Source organism: Bombus huntii, chromosome 3 (assembly GCF_024542735.1).
Source record: "Bombus huntii isolate Logan2020A chromosome 3, iyBomHunt1.1, whole genome shotgun sequence".
NCBI classification, from domain to species: domain Eukaryota; kingdom Metazoa; phylum Arthropoda; class Insecta; order Hymenoptera; family Apidae; genus Bombus; species Bombus huntii.
The window spans coordinates 16,538,566-16,559,022 of NC_066240.1; the positions used below are offsets into that span (position 1 = coordinate 16,538,566).

At 33.4% G+C, this 20,457-nt stretch overlaps 2 protein-coding genes across 2 annotated transcripts in view; one reads left to right on the forward strand and one right to left on the reverse strand.

Moving 5' to 3' along the window:
- Nucleotides 1-20,457, forward strand: part of LOC126864112 (RYamide receptor-like) — a 46,561-nt gene that overhangs the window by 21,919 nt on the left and 4,185 nt on the right. The window contains exons 2-4 of the mRNA XM_050615090.1: nucleotides 3,841-4,244; nucleotides 8,538-8,788; nucleotides 9,794-9,953. Of these exons, the coding sequence (XP_050471047.1) occupies nucleotides 3,870-4,244; nucleotides 8,538-8,788; nucleotides 9,794-9,953 (786 nt within the window). The 5' untranslated portion in view covers nucleotides 3,841-3,869. The remainder of the gene's footprint in view (nucleotides 1-3,840; nucleotides 4,245-8,537; nucleotides 8,789-9,793; nucleotides 9,954-20,457) is intronic.
- LOC126864116 (pancreatic triacylglycerol lipase-like) lies at nucleotides 15,439-18,879 on the reverse strand. Its single transcript, XM_050615093.1, has 8 exons — nucleotides 18,732-18,879; nucleotides 18,108-18,195; nucleotides 17,801-17,846; nucleotides 17,471-17,619; nucleotides 17,146-17,388; nucleotides 16,869-17,069; nucleotides 16,025-16,157; nucleotides 15,439-15,673 (listed from the first exon to the last, which is right to left on the reverse strand). Exons 2-8 carry the CDS (start codon nucleotides 18,160-18,162, stop codon nucleotides 15,607-15,609), a joined length of 894 nt encoding a protein of 297 aa, XP_050471050.1. The 5' UTR covers nucleotides 18,163-18,195; nucleotides 18,732-18,879; the 3' UTR covers nucleotides 15,439-15,606.

A 20,457-nucleotide genomic window follows, 5' to 3' on the forward strand; every position in this document is an offset into this window, starting at 1 on the left:
TTAATCCTTCAATGCGACGGGTGCATGTACTTTAAAACCGTAATTTTTTATTGTTTTCATTTTTTTAATATCTGAAAATCCAGTTTCCAGCGATAGTCGCAACTAACGAAGGAAAATAAATCTTACGGATCAAACTATAGAACTCCAACATTCGTAATACTGGTAATCCTTTATTTTTCACTCTTCCATCAATTGATTTTTTTAACTTCGTAATGGCTTTCGGCTTACGCCTTCACGCATAAAGTTTTCACTTTTCCTTCTCATTTTAGCTTTTAGCGCCTGTCATATTTGTAAATAGATGATTCTTCACATTTTTATTCGGTACAAAATGCGTGTCGAGAGCTGACAACTTGACAAATGAGTGTTTTTTACCCAATAAGAATGGGAATAGGAAGAAAGTATGAAAATCATTTCAATTACGGTTGCTTTTGTTCGTAATGTTTCGATTGCAAATCACAGTTCATGAGAAATTACTTGACCCATCTAGCTTATGTATTCTTTAAACATCTTCATTTATCATAAATACGAATACTTTCTTTTTTATTATTAAGAACACGATGAAAAGAATTGAAAGTTGACTAAACTGCACAGAAATAGCAAAAACATGAGTTCTCCATAAATTTATATAGCTACAAATTTTTGATAAATTACGTATTTAATAATAATTATCAAGTAATTACTTTAATTATAATTTATTAATAAATTTAATTATAACTTAATTTAATTAAAAATTTTCATTTCAAAATAAATTCGAATATTATTAATAATGTTTATCCTGAAGCAACATCCATAATGAAATAATCTAATAATTACTATAACTTTACACGTGTTATTTTCAAACAATAAACGATGCATTTGATATTTTAATTACTCTCTAGTTTTTAACTTTTTTATTATTTTATTAACTTTATTATTTATATTATTGGTTGCCTTTTGACCCTCCCTTATAAATTTTGTGCAAATTAAAATATATCCACACGACGACTTCGCTATTGTTGCTTTTTTAACCTTTTCAAAATGCAAATCTGTAATATTCGTGGTGGCTTTTTAACAAACAAACGCTGAAATGAATTATCAAATCTCTCTCAATACTTTTTTAAAAATAATAAAAAATGCGGGTACTTTCTATTTTCGAACAATTATGTACGTTTTATAAAGTAAATATTTTTTCAATCTTCGATGGCGTTTTCGGTTCAATGTGATATTCAAGCCTTTGTTTCTCTCTCTCTCTCTCTCTCTCTCTCTTCTTCTTCTTCTTCTTCTTCTTCTTCTTCTCTCTCTCTCTCTCTCTTTCTGCTTGATTAATTCAAAATACACGGAATTACATATTTGACTAACAAACAGTTGCATTTCTTTGCAGAATTTTATTTGACGAACGAAACGGGACCGGAGACATGGAACAGATGGTTAAATCTACACGCTACACGCGAATGAAATTCCGGTATTAACGAAGAAGGTGAAATCACATTCGAATCGGATTCGTTAATTCCTGATATTTCGTATTTTTATTATTACGATGAATTACTCGTCCACAAAACGAGCGTTGGCTCGAGTTTCGCTCAATTAACTAAAACCTCGGTTAAACAGAAACAGAATCTGACCATTTTTTTCTGCAATATAATTGAATACCTAATTCACTGGTAAATGAGATTTTCCACCGATAAAGTCTTCTTCATCGAGTAGAATGCTGCATTGAATTTTTCACGTTTCGATAAAAAGGTAAGCAGGCGTGAAAGAGATAAGCTTTCTGGTGTTCACGCAACAAATACCTAAAAAGAAAAGCCGATTGGCTTTGACTAGAAAATAGTAAAATAATAGAAAATAGTCGTGTTCCATTTACAATCACGGAAGAGCGTGTAGGTTGTTCTGTTCGTCATGGAGAAACAGAAAATAAAGGTACTCTGCGGCCCAATTTAACTAACATTTAAACTTCTGTCCTTTGATATGTCAAACCCTTTGATGTCAAAGCTATGAAAGTACCTACAACATGTAGCGTTATCGGAGTTTTGTTTGTTCATTTCTCATTTTGTTTCTAGTTTAGTTACCATTCGTTGTGGTATTAATAAAATTTTTAATGCCAGATGTTAATGCAATTGCTGAATGCATGATATAAGTCTTTATATTGTTATATTGTATTTAACATAATAATTATGCAAACTGTAACATATATATATATATTTGGCAATAAAATAGTTTATAAATGAACGTAATTTTTTCAGTAAAAATGGCGATTTTTTCAGATATATCGAATTTTTTCTCCGATAATAGATAAATTCAGAAGAGTATTCGATGAATTCGTTTTCTTTTTCTTAATCCATCGATTGCCCATATATAACAGGGTTAAATCGAGAAAGAGTAAGAATATTCCTTCTTTCCAGAGAATGATGGATAAATTTTCATTTTTTTTCGACTCGTGAAAACATCCCTTAAATTTTTTGCTACATTATCTACCAAATAGCAAGAATAATGATCTGTGTCAGCTTCTATAGAAGCAAACAAACGAACGAAATAATTTCCACGTTGCTCTGGCTTGTTCGGAAGTTAACTTTAATTAATCTGCAACGGTGAAGTTTCTGATATTTCGTGGAATAGGCTAGTAGAAACTAGACAAATTAACCAAATAGTTTTCCGCGAAAGATATTCGGTAGAAACTGTGCCATTAGTTAACGTTTCTATAATATGCCTCGTAAACTAGAAATCCCATCAACCACATTCACATTGGTTTTGTGGTATATCGACTGCAACAACCTCAATACCTTGAGTTACGCCATTTAAATTTCGAAATGCGACGCAGCTAGAAATTCATGTCGTGTGGCAAGTTTTAACTGGTTGCACAGTTTCCTCCCTATCGATATTGGTTTTATCGAGTAAATTGTTGGAAAAGTAGTCAGTTAATTCATTCGTAATATCTGAATAATTTTCCAACGTTTATTCTTGAATTAATTGTCAACTCTTGGTCGATTTATATATTTTGGGATGATTAAACGTAGAGACGATTATAAACAACGAACGCGATGAAATAAAAGCATCGTAATCGAGAGAATTTGTAATTTGTACGAAAGCAACAGATGTCATACGATATAGATACAAGTTTACTAGGCACAATTCAATTTAATTTTCGAATATTTAACTCGGACAAATATCTAAATTGGGTCGAAAATGATGCAAAGGATTAAAGAACACTGTAACGATTGGCTACAATATTTGATAACCATACGTAACTAAACTGCGGATATTTATATACACTTATGGGAAATTTCAAGGTACAAAATGCATGGACGTGTAATATACAGGGTGGTTGGTAACTGGTGGTACAAGCGGAAAGGAGGTGATTCTAAGCGAAAAAAGAAGTGGAAAATATAGAATAAAAATTTTTCGTTCGAGGCTTTGTTTTCGAGAAAATCGACTTTGAATTTTCGCTCGGTACGCGTGCATTTTATCACGTCTCGTTATAACGGATCTCACTGTAGATTTTTATTCTATATTTTCGACTTCTTTTTTCGCGTAGAATCACCCCCTTTCCGCTTGTATCACCAGTTACCAACCACTCTGTATAAAAATATATAACACATTCCTAGTATCTGTGGTAATATTTGATAGATGAAAAAATCCTTTACCTTTTTTCCCTTTTCTCAATTATATTTATAAAAACGTGAATTTCCATGAATATTCACAGTCCACTCGTTAACGATAAACACATCAGCGTTGTTTATTTCCAACATTGTAGATACGTAATTCGAAAATTTTCGCATCAACGAACAGACAATCGAATGAAATCATTTATTTAAATCTACCCTGTGCCGAAATCGTTACCTAACTTGCCGAATAATCTTTTTCCAGGTCGGAATGTTCCACATAAACGGGTCACGATGAATACGGACTTACAAGTAAATCGTTCGCTAGAGAGACTTCAAGACTTCGAGGCGTGGAACGTAACGAATCCGGAGGATTGCAACTATTTCTCCGAATCGCAGAGCATATTTTCAACAAAATGGTTTCGTAGCATTATCTGCTTCCTGTATAGCACCGTTTTTGTGGTCGCGTTAACTGGAAACGGTCTGGTCTGCTACGTAGTACACAGCAGTCCCCGAATGAAAACTGTTACGAACTTCTTCATCGTGAACCTTGCTTTCGGGGATATTCTGATGGCACTCTTCTGTGTACCAACTAGCTCCATCAGCACCCTGATACTACAATATTGGCCATTCGGCCCAGAAGTTTGTCTCACCGTAATTTACTTGCAGGTGCGCTTGATAGTCTTTCTGTTCTTGTACCTAAGGTATGAATCGGTGAGAAAAGATCGTAAAATCGTCCTGCAGGATGGATTATTGCGGACGGTGGTACTAAAGTAGAAAAAAAGATCCAACAGATCTTTAATGATATAACGCCCGAATTTTCAAGAATAAAATAAAAATAGGAGCGTCATATTCCTTTCGGTTGCTGAAGCTTAAGAAAAACTTTATTTCGAAGTTCTAGCTTTTCGATATCATCTTGAAAACTATGGAAGATGTACAAAAGCTTCGCCGATGAACCTTCCACTTCGTGTTCTATTCGAAATAAATCTTCACACCGAGAGAATGAATCTTTAGTGAAAAGCGAATGTAAGACATTGAGATATTTCTTATAACATTTTAAAGGAATATTGCTTTGCTGACGTAAAACTAAGTAATCCACATTGTGAAAGGTTCCTCGAATTTTCAGTTAACCATCGATAAATACAAATCAGTGATTCCATCGCAATTGTCCTCTAATAACACTGGTCAACAAACTTTGCATAATAATTTACATTTATTATTGTTATTATTTACTACTGTTTTAAAAATACAATGATATTGAAGGACATTTCAAGCTTATTATAGCAGAGAAACAATATTCTCCAGTTCAATCAGCGAATAATAAACCTTCAGTCAACTGTTAACGAAATGAATATCCCTAATAATGGCACAATCCCTAAATCTGATTCTTCTATATTCAATGATCCTCGCGAATTAATAATATATCTATCATATTAACCACGTTATTTTCACCGTTACATCAAATTAACTGATGCTTTTACGTGAAAAATCGAAATCGACGAACAGCGAAACGATCCGTTGATTTTGATCGAATTAAGCAAAAGCATTTATTCGGTTGTCCAAGTCAGAGTAGCCACACGCGTGAACATGGAAATCCAGTTCCAGTTACGATGTCGACATTAACAAGTGTCGTTATTCACCATTCGGAGACGCGATGTTCAACCATCGAGAGGAACAATTTATTAGTCGACAAGCTTCGTGTAACTATGAAGAAATGACCGGACCTGTTCGCATATCAGTGCCGACCTAACCGTTTAATATCGATTTCTCATTAATCACACGCGAATTCCGCGCCGATTTTAATAAACTGCTCGTATGAAAAAATTATATTTTTCCCATTTTCATTCTTTTTCCTCTTGAAACTGTTCCACTGTTCGAATATACTCTTGCGCGAACGTTCTATTATTCAGACAGGTTACCAGCTCACATGTACCAGCTCCGTGCACAAGTAGTGGAACACTTACAGAAACCGAGGAAAAAAGAGAAAAAATCGCTAGGAATTTATAGAAAACTCTAGAGTTATTATTCCATTTAGAATCTCGAAATACGAAGAACACGTATGTTTCATCAGTTATAAATAATACAATGAATATTCTTCTTTCTTCAGGATCGATAAATAAACGTTTCGTTGTTCTTTCGTTCCATGCATTTCTCATGAATGACTTCATGAACTTGATTCAAACCAAACTTCTCTAAATTTCCTTAAAAATATCGTTGTCTGATATTTACAAACGGGGGTGTATAGCCATTTTATTGTCAGAGTCCACTTTGTTTGTCAAAAGGTCACTTGAAAATATTGATCTAGAGAGGCTAACGATCGCCTGTTGCTCGTATCTATCACTTGTTTGAGTAGAGTTTACTTAAATATTCTAGGAGTTCGATAACACCGTAAAAACCAATCTGGAAGAAGACATTCGACGAGAGAGAATAAATTTTGTTGTATGTTCGTAGGATTTTTATTATAAATTTCTGTGCCTTAAGTTCGTACAGATATTGTTCTTACAAATCGATTGGGTACAATGTTACGTCGCGCAAGATGATCCGTGCGACGTCCTTCATTGTCCTTAGGTTTATTAGACGTTCTTAAAAATTACGGAGACAGCGGGTAGTGACCTAACGGAAAAAGTGGATATTTATCTAACGGAAAATCCGGTTTTTCCTGTAAACAATGACACCCCCTGGCAAGGTTGGTAGGAGGTTTCCTTCCCCTCTCACCACTCATTAACATGACTAGAACCAATAGGCATCACATATCGTTACCCTCACCTTACTAACGAAAAATTTGAGCAACGAATCCGCTTTCTTCGTTCAAGAAAACACACCCACATCGAGCTTTCCTCTGTAATTATATAAGAGCGGAACATCAGTCTCCTCTATTGCTAGTTCAACTACAACAAGAAACTCAACTGTAAGGGCCTTGCTCTATCGCATCTTCATACGCCAAATCATCGTCTACGACATATATCATACGCAACGGCGTAAGTTCATTGTATCAATTTGTTGAAATTATATGGTTTATAACCCTGTTAATCGCAGCGTTATACCACTTCAACCACACCTATTATCTCAACGGAAATCAGGGGATCGATTTATTCGCGGCGTCGATTATTATAATAGTAACGAGAATTTACGACTCCCGTTGACGTGTTTCCTCGCGGTTGCGTCTCCCCGCGATTGGTCGAAAACACATACAATCTTTAGACAAAAATTTCGGACTTTGATCGAAATGAAATTTTATTTACCTCAGTCACTTGATGTTTACATAATTGTTTATCGTAATCCTTACAAAACAGTTTAATTAAAATTTAAACGATTTAATTTAAACAATAAATTGAGTATTATAGGAAACCCTAAAAATCCCTCAAAGGAATTCGTTACTAAAGAATTTTTAAAAGATACATTACCAAAGAAAACTTTCCGAAAATAGCTTCTCCGGTAAAATTGTGAATGCATAATACATCGGCATTAAATTTTTCTCAACTCTCATCACAAATTATCCTAACGATGTAATATTTCCTATGTGTATTCTTACCCTCTTGAAACTTTTATGAAATTTCACCTCATTATACGACAATACTAAACCTCCGTGAAAATTATTTCCATAATTCCAATAATGAGTTCCCAAGAAATTCATAAATTAAGAGACTCGATAAGCCATAAATAAAGTTTAATTAAAGATTAAACCAGTTTCATGAAAAGCTATGTATATGTAATCGACCAACGTACGTTTGTTGGTTTCAATCAACTCGATCGTATTCGATTACGCGTATCATTTCGTATTCAGCTATAATACGCATAAAATCTCATCCGTAATTCCAGTTCCCTTGGAATATTAGGATCATTAGGACCAGGTCGCCAGGTCAACCAAAAACCATGACTAAACTCGGCGTCCAAGTGCGAATGGGCTCATATAACCCAATGAATTCGGTGGTCGCGGGCGACTAGTGAACAGTGTGTAACCTTATACTCAACATACTCGAGAATATTCGTGTAACTACATTCAGGTAACACTGACAGAAATTTCCTTTGCTGAAAATAGAGCCTCGAAACTTGTCTATAACCATTGATTTCGCGAATCAGCGGATCGTAACATCGCTTCGCAGACAAAGCTGCCACTAAATGACAAAGGGATAGCTCGTTAGTAACAAGTTGTTACCTTCTGATAGACCTGTCCTTTCACGCGCTTTCGAAAATCAAATTCGAGATGTACTGAGATCTGTAGCATCGCAACTCCATCCACGTATAGAATTTCATTTTGTTTTGATAAAAGCTGCTTTTTATTGATCACGTGCGATGGGAATATTCATTTTCTCGGACGGTTTCGTAAAGATGATACGATACATTGAAATTTGAGATTGATCTTACTGAAAGGAGAACATTATTTATTGTTTAATTAATTAGTAACTTATGAAAGTAACGTGGAACGTGGAACGGTCCTCGACAGAAATCCTTCTTTTCACACTGAAAATACCAATGGCCAAAATGACAAATTCGTAGGTTTTAAGTAAATGAATAATTTTATAACTGTATGTTACAACCGTATGACGAAGGATTGAGCTTTGGAGCTAACAAAAAATGTTTGATGAAGTATAGACAAAAACTTGTTTTTTTTTTTAATTTATATACCTTTCTTATAGATTCTATTAAGGTAAATAATAATATAAATTGTATCTTCTATCAATATAAATTTTATACTTTTATCGTCGGTGGTTCTAGCGTTAAACTGTAGATCCAAGATGTGAAATACAAATAAAAACGACAGAAAAAAGATATTTCCGATTAATCTCGAGAAAGAATGTGAAAATTCTCAAGTGAGGATTAACTGTCTTCTTCTTGCACAATTTAGAAATTATGTAAATATTATGTGAATATTTTACCTAAAGAATGTCTTACCTAAAGTTTAAATTTCGAAGTAGTAATGGCAAAGAGATGATTCGTTAATACAGAAATATTTATTTTCAGGCGGTATCAGTATTGGTGAGCGCATACACACTTGTTGCGATTAGTATAGATCGCTATATTGCCATTATGTGGCCTCTGAAACCCAGATTGAGCAAACGTCAAGCTCAATTTCTGATTCTAACTGTTTGGATGCTTGCTATGATAATATCTCTTCCTATCGCTATTGTTTCAAAGCTATCTCAACCGTCGAAGAAATATGAAAGATGCAATCAATACATTTGCGCGGAAGTTTGGCCGTCGATGGAGAACAAGTAATTATCCCCATATTCATCCATATCTATTTACCTATATACTTGAACTATATGGAAGTCAAATTCATCAATTCCAACGTTAATAATCATTTGGACCTTAAAAACAGACGTCAGGTTAGACACTAATTACGTATCTTCGTCAATGACAAAGTTAAATATTTATTAGAAAAATAAAGTTGATTAGTTTGACTATTGCAAGGACAAAATTAAGCTTGAACATAAATAACTCAGGTTTACTACGAGTTATGAAAAATATATTTACATAACAGTCAAGGTTAAAGTATCCACCAGAACTTTAAAATTGGAGCAGTAAATTATCTCGAGGCATTTAACTATTGACAAAGAATAAGTGAAAGTTTTAATTTAGAAATAAGAGTGTCTTTATTTACTCAACGAAAGAATAAAAGAGAAAACTAAAAAGATAAAAGAAGCGAGATATATGTGTTTCACTTTAATCGTCATTGTAACCATTCTTTATCGATGTGGGTGACATTTTTAAGTACTGTTTGTTTGTAAATTCGAGAATTATATCGGTTACTTAAAGATATCTGAACATGTACCTCGTATTTCTGAGCGAAACATATACGTTTTGCTTTCTTTATTTTTCTGCGTAGTTGGATATAATATTTTTCAAATATTTATCTCTTGATAATAAGAAATATAAATTTAAATAAATATCCTTAATCTATCGATAATTCACGTAGCACGAAATGTGTTGAATTTGAAGAAATGAAATACCTAGACTCTCTTTTAAATACATCCCTTCGTGTTAATTTCTTCTTTAGAATTCCATATTTTTCCCCTTTAATCGGATAAACTTTCATCGAAAGTTTCACAACACGGAAAAAAGTGGGGAGCCGGAAACAAGAGTAACTGCTTCAGTTGCTCTTAAAATCTCCTCAGAGAACCATTAATGTCTAACCAGTCGAATTTATGGAAGCATAATAGCTTCTAATAACATTGTTGAATCGGATTTTTATTCAAGCCCGTGTTTGTGTGCTACAGGTATTATTACTCAATAGCGTTATTGGTTCTTCAGTACGTGATACCGATAACAGTTCTGGTGTTTACATACACCAGCATCGCTGTTATGGTATGGGGAAAGAGACCTCCAGGAGAAGCCGAAAATGTCAGAGACCAGAGAATGGCACGATCAAAAAGGAAGGTAAAGTATTAAAAAAGCATCGCATCGCATTAGACAAATTTCTCTGTGATATAACAGGGAGGTTATTGCTTACGACGCTTTCAATTAACATACCTTTTTTCTTCCCTTTTTCTTTCTTCCTTTAGAATCTCCTCTCAGAATGTTTGATTGTCTACTTAGACATAAAAAGAAGCACGCAGGGGGAACACGTAGACTAATCCACGTATTCTGACCTCTCCGTGATATTGTGCTTCTATACTTGGCTCGTGCAAACGTTTCAAAGCTTCAGGATAAATAATAATTGCCAAAACAAACAAGAGATATTAGGTAGCACGTGTTCTAGACGAAAGAAAAAATGGTTGTTTTTTTCTTTTTCCATTGAGTAGATTATTTTTGTTAAATTATTTGCTATTAAATAAATTATTATTAAATTTTATAAATGCGTCAGAAAAATATTTCTGTCCTCTTCGGTTAAAACGTCTGAAGAGTAGATATTTATTGTAAAGTCTTTTATATCTAAAGAATACTAACAATTTTCTATATTTCGATCGTGTCTCTTGCTTTGCAAAAGAACCTTTTTTCTTTTATTCAAATTTATTTTTCCTTATACGTATGATATGACTTGATATATGAAAACAATATATATTCTCATTATAGAAATCATTCGTCGAAGTAGCAAATAAAGATTGGTCAAGTATAACGAGATTCGTTTGAACAATTTCGATAGCACAAGGTAGTTTTATCGAACTCGATTTTAATCGAGTCATGAAACAAAGCGAGGCTAATTATATTTGCTAATTATATTTGTGAGAAGGTTGCTCGCTCTAACAAAATCAGCCAAAGTACAACACGTGCAATTTATCGTCTATATGATGAGACAGTTTTAATTAACATTGATTGCGTAAAGGCAATGAAGTGCTAGCAAAATCACTCTGCATCAAACGACTGTGTCAAACAACTGCTAACAAACAAAAAAATACATCTAAACAGCGTCGTATGATCTGCTTAGAACAACAGTGTATTTTGGATTTTTTATATGTATGTACTTACTTGAACGTATCCAGACTTTGATATTTCGAGTTATAAGAAAGGATCACGCACATATACATTGTTTATCTATGTTAAAACAAATATAATACATATTTAAATTGGAAATTAAAAAATATCGAATGTAACTTGACATAGCCGTAGCTGTAAACAAAATTGATATCGACTCACACTCGACAAAGAAATCCAAAGGGTTAATTAATAGTAATAATTAATTAATTATTCTCTATTATTACGAAACTAATAACTAAAATTTTATTACAACAGCTCAACTCTCTACTTGTAGCGAAGTGCGTTCGTATATTAATCTGCGTCTCTGCAATTAATGCTGGACGATTAACGATATATCACTAAAATAATCTATGTTTGTCAATAGCTTGGTTAATAACTGTTGATTATATGAGTTATAACCGTTCTATTGCATAAGTTCCTTTAATTGTTCAAGTGAAACGATATTACGAGGAAAACAAAGCAATTTGAAAGTATACAATTTCATTTAAAAATAAGTATATTAGAGATAGAGATGTTTATACCGCTGCAATTATCACACAATGTCACAGTAACGGAGTTTAATGCCATAGAAGTTAAACAATACTCGATAATTATCATAACGTTCCATAATCCACTAAAAGTAATGCAAACGAATGATCAAAATATTTATAATAATGTGACACAAGTAAACAAACTCTGCAAAAGTAAAGACTGTTCTAAACTCTCAATGATACGTGAAATATTTGTAGAATTTTTTTATTTGTTTAGGATGGATTAAACAGGGAACGATGGTTATTTAACGTGAACTAAATACACTAATGTGTTATAACTAAGATAACTAAATAGTTAATTTACAACTCTTGTCACCACGGTTTCAACGCTCTCTTCTGACAACACTCTCTGACGACGACTCTGACTGATCAACTAACTACTCACCGTTAATTCTTCTTTCTCCCTTAACACATTGACTGCCACGCGTGTTTTCAAAGAAATCTCCGTCAGGCCACGCGTACAACAGTACCAAGCGTTCTCTGCTCCCATCGATATTTTAGTAATGCGAGTCGCTCAAGCGGTGGTCTCAAAAATGATCTTTTGTTTTATTTGTACGCAACGTTAAAACCACTAGCTGTTGTTGAATATAACGAAGGAAAGTGTGGTATAGATTATTCCGACCAAATGGTTTCTTATGCCACCATAATTAGAAAAGAAGTCAAATGGTACGGAAAACTTGGCATTTAATCCTTTCTGGGAATTTCTGTTGTAAACGCTTTGACGGTTTACAAAATTGCAACAAGAAAAAATATAAATATCAGAATATTTAGACAATTATTAGTTGCAAAATTATTAGGGTTGTCTGAAAATACAAAAAATCCTTGTCTTCGACGGAGTCAGCGTAATATCGCCGTTCGGAAAAACGATTCCGGAAGAAGCATTAGACGCGTATGCTAACTATGTTATGCAAATAAAAGACGTCGAATGGACCGAACAAAGGCAGAAAAGAATTTGAAGAAAACAACAACTTATTGTCCAAATTGTCCCGACCAACCTCAGCTATGTATAGAATGCGTTAAAGTTTTACATTCTAAATAATTTTTTTAATAAACCATTTTCGTATTTTTATTTTATAACAATTCAACAGTTTTATTATTATGGAATATCTTTTCAAATACCTACGACGATTCTTCGCAAGTAGTCAAATAAGCGACACCCGAATATGGGTTAGACGGCCTGACCCATACTTTGCTTAAGAAACTTTGCTGACACCCGAATACGGGTGTTGTGTTAAACATCCCCTTGTTTTTTCTCATAGCCTCACCACATACGTGTTCCGCAACCGTCCGTGGCCATGGTCACGTAGACCTTTTTTTTGCGTAATTATTCGACTGAAGGATCGATGACACATTGACGGATCTGTCGGCACTTTCTCGCAACATTGTTTATGGTTCACCCGATATTTCTTAGGCAATCTGTCCATGATACTACATATTTTTTTCTTTAATATTTAATATTTTTATACAAATACAAATCCTTAGTTTATTACCCTTTCTCACATTTTGTGAATGAATATTTGACGATTGAATCACACCTTGGTTGTGATTCTATTTAAAAAGAAATGTTATAAGAAATGAATAATCTAAAGAAGACTACCTTTCCAAAGCCATATTTTAAATATTATATATTTTTTAATAACATTTTTAATTCAATATTACATACCTACATTGTTATCGTCAACCATTTACTAATATTCAAGTTTGAGATATCAATTCTTACTAATAGAGCACATAGATTCTATTAACCCTTTGCACTTGTCACACGCTCAGGAAGACCACCCGCTCAAAAACAGTAATAGGATAGGCTAGACATTCTGCATACCACAGCCATCGAAACAATAACCAAATAGTAACGGAATAGGTGCTTCTGAAATACACCGGACGACAACCCCTCCAGAGGGACTAAAACCTCAGTATAAAAACCCTCCAAAATAAACGCTCGCCCCAGTCTGTTAAAACATTTTGACCCAATCTCTCGTAATACTTTGAACCGTCACTCTGTTACATTTGCATAATAAATTCTATTGTCATATATAAAGTTCAATTTCTTCACCTTATTCGTGAAACGTTCGAACTGCGACGCGGGGAGATCACCGGCGATCTATCGATTTCGTGATTTCTTGTGTCCCCGATGTGACACACTCGAGGACTTTTTCGGTCGGGCGTAGCAGCTACTCCGGATGATTTAGTGTATATGTGTATATGTTACGACTTTATATAAAAATTAACTTAAAAAAAATATATTATAATAATTTATCTATATTTACATCTTTGAAAATATGGTTTTGTAATATTAATTTCTGTATTTTTTTATGATAATTTACATAGCATTTACCAGGATGCATTCTTGAATATAATTGATCTCATTTTTCAATAGCTTAAAATCAAGTTCATCTTCATTTAAGCTAATTTCACTTCCGAAAACCATATCTTCAGGATTTCTAAACTATAATACTTTTGCAACGATCGTCAAATCCGAACTAACGTTGGAGACGTTGTCAGAACCATAGTTTCGAAGGGATATGAGATTAAATATTTTATCTCCATTTTAAAGTCAAACACTTTACACTTCCTAACAAAGAACACAAAGAACTAAGGAATTAATTTACGAACCAATATTGCACTCTCATCAATTGAAGATGTCGAAATCTAACATAAACAGGGACTGTTGCCTCTTGCTCGCCACTGAAGTTGCAGCACGGAACGCCGTGGTGACTGAGAGTCGCGTCTCGAGTGCAAAGAGTTAAAAGCAGAATATGCGCCGAACGATGTTGCACACTTATCATTGGGATTCTAAACTATTTCTAATACGAACATGTATCGTACGACCATGAAAGAATGACTAAACATAATAAAAATACGGTGTATGTCTAAAGTGACAAATGATTTCCTTTGCAAAGTGTGTATTGTTATCAATGTACCGAAGACACGAACTTCATATCGATTCTTTCATATCAGAGAATTAATCGTTGAACTTAGTATAAATTACAAGTAACTGCGTAACGACAAAACTTGCAAGCTGATAGTTAGCCTATTTAACAAATTTTCAAAAACTATTTTTCGAAAAGAACTTTTCTCTTTATGTTCATAACATATTCCGCCCGAAGGAAAAAATATAACAAGTTTTTTAAATAATTCTATGACGCAAATTTTCGAAGATAAGAGGCTACTTTTAAGGAAATATTACCATTTAGACGAATTTTTTTCAGCAATGGTAACAATGCTTCTCATTTTTCATGCCTATCGTCTTATCAATAGCCGAACATGATTAATTAAGCCTTGAACATGATTAATTCTAGTAGAAGGTTACTTTTAATTCTTTTGCATTCGGTAACCAACTAATCAGCATGCACATTTTCCATCTTCCGCCTAGACTTTGCCCGAACTCTCGATCGAGTCCAAAAAGACAGAATCGCTCTGTCTTTCGAACAAAACATATCTCTGAATGTTTCACAAAGAATATAGAATCCCTTTCGAACAACACGCATCTCTGATTGTTCCGGAGAGAGATCAGAATCGCTTTATTTCATACCGAGAAGATCAAATTCGTTGATCACCAACGCTTATATTTTATTCAAGAACCACCTCGAGAAGCGAGCTTTTCGGGTTTCTGCTTCTTTTCTCGAACGGCCGAGCCACGAATATTTCGAAGCTTCGCGACGTAGTTTCTAGTTTTCATTTCGTAGTTTCGCACGTTTTGTACGTTTTTCTGTGGATAGACCATCATCGTTTCGGGGCTATGAGGCTATAATCAGCCTATAATCAGCCTATAATCAGCCTATAATCAGCCTATAATCAGCCTACAATCAGCCAACCAATATTAATTCGGAGGGTGACAAGCGTAGCGCATCGAGTAAAATTCACGAACACATGCATACGATAATGTTCATGTTAGGTAGGAGTTAATACGAGACAAATATTATAATGAAAAATTTATTTTCAAATGGATATCATATATATTATATATTTACATATTTCCAAATATATTTTCCAGATTAATTAACTGTTTATTGGTTGCATAACGCACGAATAAAACGTATGACTTTTATTTAAATTAAATCGCCTCATATATGGAAACCTTTTAACTACACTCCTTTCATACCTAGACCGAAAGGACTCTCCGCATTTGTTGTCAAAGAATATACACCCCTCCTAAAAGAAGAAGAATAATTAATTAGAGAATAGAAAAATTAATACAAATGTAAGAAGGAACAGCCAAAGAGATTTGCTTCTCTTCTTCGTGATGAAATGATAATTTGAAAATTTGCACGTTAAAAGTTAACAATCTGATATTTTGAAAATATGAGGCTTTAAAAAGCATAGAAATTTGAATGTTTGGTTGAATGTTTACACCAAAATAAAAGAAAATTTAAAGGTCTGGAAGTTTGAAGATTTAGGAGTGAAATGTTCGATTAACCTTCATCACTAGCGTAATAGATTAAAAATAGTAGAAAAAACAATCAAGTAACGAATTAAAAATAAATTACAGAAAATGATACTAACGTATTATTTGGCGTAATAAAACCCATTGGCACGAGATCGCTGCTACAGTCCTCTTGACATTTACCAATGAAAGCCTTATGATTTTTAACTGATTCTGAATAGAATATGTAGGACCTCTGGTGACTGCAGAAATCTGTAATGCAATGAATGGGAAGAGTTGAATGTTGGTTACGGAAAGAAGAAGAAACCTTTCCTTTTATCTGTATATAAAATATCATTTTCTACTTTCTCTCGGTAAATAAACGTCCGAGAGCATTCTTAATGTAGATATTGTGTATAATCTTCGTGGGTTTCTCGAAAATACCTGCGAATACCTGAACATTTGCTGAGACAGAAATTCCGATAACGATCGTTAATTACTCGAAAGATATTAACGAAACTATTATATCGCATGTTTGGCTATTGTTGTATAACCTACTTTTATGAAAGAATGAACCAGAAATTTTATATAAAAATTAATATCGAATATTAATCGTTTGATGTTTCGAATGTACAGTATTAAAAAGCACGTAATACAATACATAGTTTTCTGATCATAATGTTTTTTCTTAACTTGTATCACTTTGAATTTAAATTCGTTGAACATAGATCCTTCCAAACGTATTTTTCCTTTAATCTGCAAACAACTTCGAACTGAAATCTTGTTATCTTCGTAAGTCTGATCTCTTTTTAATTCTGATGTGTAAACAATCGATGATCAACGGGTAGAATCTAATAATTAAACTATAGACCACGCTCTTTCGTGTATCTTTGCCTCAGGGCGTATGCGAGTATTCGCGTATTATACTTGTCACCAAAATTGTCATTTTTTAAATAAAATATTTCAGAATAAAAAAATCCAAACCTGGTGCCGACAAAGGTATGTTGATTAAGGAGCAACCTGGTTGTGGCCTGTGACCACCGTTCGGATAGAAATCCACGTGACCACTGTTCAATGCTATTCCGTAAACGCCCGCGTCAGTGTGGATAATATCTACAAAGTCAGCATCCTCAGAGGTCAATCGATGATTTAAAACGTAGAATAAGGGACCGGCGGGATCCAAGCCTGTAAACAAAATACAAATTTCTTACACTGTCCTATTAATCTCAAAACTTAATCTCCTTAGCTTCCTAAACGACACCTGTTATCCTGGTAAGTCTAAAGTTTATGTTTTCTGGAAGAACTCCTGCTATCTGAGCACCCAGTGAATGTCCAATTACATGTAACGTTTTCGAATTCATACCAGAACTCGCTAAAATATTCAAAGCTCCGCCAACAGCTTTTGCGACTACCTCGATCATTGTCACGCCAGTTACGTACGGGAGTCCAGCAATTTGTTGATAATCGACTGCAAGGACATTATCATTCGTGGCCTGTAAATACGCTGCAATAATTTGCAAAGGGAAATTAATTTTCCATTGAAATTTATCTTTTACGGTATCGCGAAATTTCAAATCCTAACATACTATTCGTTACAATAACCACATCGTTGCTATTTATACTCTCTGTAAAGCCATGTATGAAGAATACCGTGTTCCTATTTCTTCGTAGATGCTTTCCCATTGTTACCAATTCAGTTCTATTTAATATATTTGCATCAAGATAAGAGCCATCCCTGAAATAAAAAAATCTTTTGAATTGAAAGTCAAGAAAAATAAACAAGCGGGCAAAAATACATGAAATTGAGCAGATAAATTACGGTAAATAAAGAAACGGTATTATATTTAAATAATAAATTGTAATTATAAAATACACAAGTCGGAATTAATTGATTTTGCATGCACATAAATGATTACCTTTTGAATAAACGTATGAAAATTGTACTAACATTGTCATCAGCACCTGTGAAAAAACAACAAACAGTCACAAATGTGTATTGCTACTTTTATGAATAACGAATTTATAATTTATTCTACAGCTGTTCTCATTTAAAAAAGAAAATATGAAGATATTCACGTATGTACTCTTAATAATAAGATGAGAAATGTTTTCAACGATTGGAGATAATATTCTTAAAGTTAATAATGCAACGAAAAATTCTCTCCTTATTCTGAATATTGCCCCTCCATTTCTGACTTAAATTAAAATCCTTAGAATACTCGCCTGCTATCAAAATGTTGAGTAAAACGAAGAAAATGTAAGAAGAAAGTTTCTTCATCGTGTAGAACGAATCCCCGGATGTTTTTGGCCGCTTATGAAGTTGAAAATTAATTTGAAAAAATTGAAATTATTTTGTTAGTAGGTCATACCATGTACGATCATGAGTTATATTCTATATGATCACTTGTACAAAACATGAAAAGATGAAATCTAACAATTTTTTAATCTTGCTCTTATATACTATATAGTTTTATACTATATACTAGATAGTTTGAGTGTTAACCCCTTAACCTACAACTTCGGGCATAGCCCGTAGTACGATGATCGGGCCAAATATAATATATAATATAATATAATATATAATAGCTTGTTTACGTTTTCAGCCCAAAATTCTCGAACGTAAATCGTAGGTTAAGGGATTAAGAAAACCCTTAATGCAGTGGAAGCGGCTTAAGACAAAACTTAAGGCTATAACAGAATTTATATGATATTAAAATGATGCTAACTTCTTTCGATATCAAATATATCGATTTTATTAATATTTTTTCGTATCTATGATAAAATCAAGAAGATATGTCTATCACACAGAATTATGGTTTGACAGTTTGAATGGTTCCCCTCGCTTACCAGAAACGTCGATAATTCCTCCGCTTCAGAAACAAACTATGGCGATTTCAACAATTTTCCTCTTTATATACCTACACGTTATCTAAATTCATTAGTTTTGTTTCCACTATTGATAGTTGAAAAATGTTGCTCTTAACAATAACCAACGATACTTGCAATCACACCTATAATTAACAACAATTGTAGTTACGCATATAATTAACAAAAATTATGGTTGAGCAAATAATTAAAATTTTAAATGTCAAAAAAAAACAGAAAACAATAAATAAGTTATATACTGTCGTAAGTATTTGACAAAATCGCATGAAAAGAGATTGTATATTTATTGTTAAATTTATAAATAATCTACGAAAATTTATAGTCTTATATTTTTATGAATATGATTAAAAATAGAAAATCAAAACAGAAATTTGTCTTACCTGTACTCTACATTCGATACTTCATATTACTTTTCATTTAAATTAAACAATTTGTATTTTGAAAATTTCTTCATCTTTAAATATCGCATGACTGCGCTAATATCCACAGTCTGCTTATAAATATCAAGCTATCAAATAATGTAAGTTGAAAATTTATGACACGGAATCGCATAAAATGAATAGCATATCAAGCGACGTAAAGCTTATATGGTAGCGTTACAACGTTATAAAATTTCTAATACGAAATCTATCTTTATTATCTATCAAAAATTGCAGAATAAACAAGCGAGTCGTTTTAGTACAACATCTTTGAAAAACCCGTAAATTCGACGCAAAATGAAAATATCCTAGTTGACACACGATTTACAGGTCGACCGTTAAGAGTCGAAGAACGGGGATGAATTTATGGAAATTTTGCTGCGCTATGTTACAGCCTATACATCTCACCAGTAACAGTGTCAAGATGGAGAAATTACTATTCGAATCTTTCTTCGAATACCTAAAATTTCCTTTCCTTTAAAAATCAAATTGAATGTGAAATACGCTCAAAAGTTTGGACAACTATGTGGTAAAATGAAAATGTAGGATATCTACTGTTACGTAATAAAAGCTTTTAAATTTCGAGCAAAATTAGTCACATCTTTCTAGAACTATTTAAATAAATTAAATTACAGTATTTTCTCTGTCGTGCAATGTAAATTCCTTTTCTGGAGTTAAAATTAAATCAGCTTAGATTTTCCGTTTCTGTTTCCTTTTTCTCATTGTCTTTCTTCGATGGCAGCCGCCTCTTGAGCATCGACTAACATATAGCGAGAATACATTTCGTGTGTTTCAAACATAGAGAGTCGTAATACTTCTTCCTATAAAATTCATGAATCGTGCTTTTCACTGAGGGAACGGTAGCAATGTTCTTTAGAGTCCCGGTAAACTCGGTTTATTGAAATCGTAGCGGATCTCGAGGTATCGTTTGGAAACAAGCGCACGAAGATCGATATGGAACAATTATTCCTTGAGTAGATTTTTTCCTCAAAAGGAAAAAGAAACTGTTCATCTAAGTTTCCTTCGTGAAATCGAATAACAAAGCGCATTGAAAGAAACCTCATTAGCTTACACGTAACACAGTCCAGTTTGTTAAACGCTGCGGCATTTGCAATGAAATATTCTAAACATAAATCTTTGTCTTGGAACGATGCCATATCTTTCAAGGGTAACATTTATGCAACTAGTTATTATGCTCGTTGTTTCGATTGTCAAATTTGCCTGTGAAATTTGCATCAAAACTATCTAAGCATTGCGCCATCGAATTC

Bases quoted from the DNA above. Each gene is read 5' to 3' on its own strand.
- LOC126864116 (XM_050615093.1), bottom strand. From the start codon at position 18,162: ATGAAGAAACTTTCTTCTTACATTTTCTTCGTTTTACTCAACATTTTG. The intron at 17,620-17,800 runs GTAATCATTTAT...TTTTTATTTCAG, and splicing joins TTCATACGTTTATTCAAAAG to GGATGGCTCTTATCTTGATG. The intron at 15,674-16,024 runs GTTAGTATCATT...TTCTTCTTTTAG, and splicing joins TTTATTACGCCAAATAATAC to GAGGGGTGTATATTCTTTGA.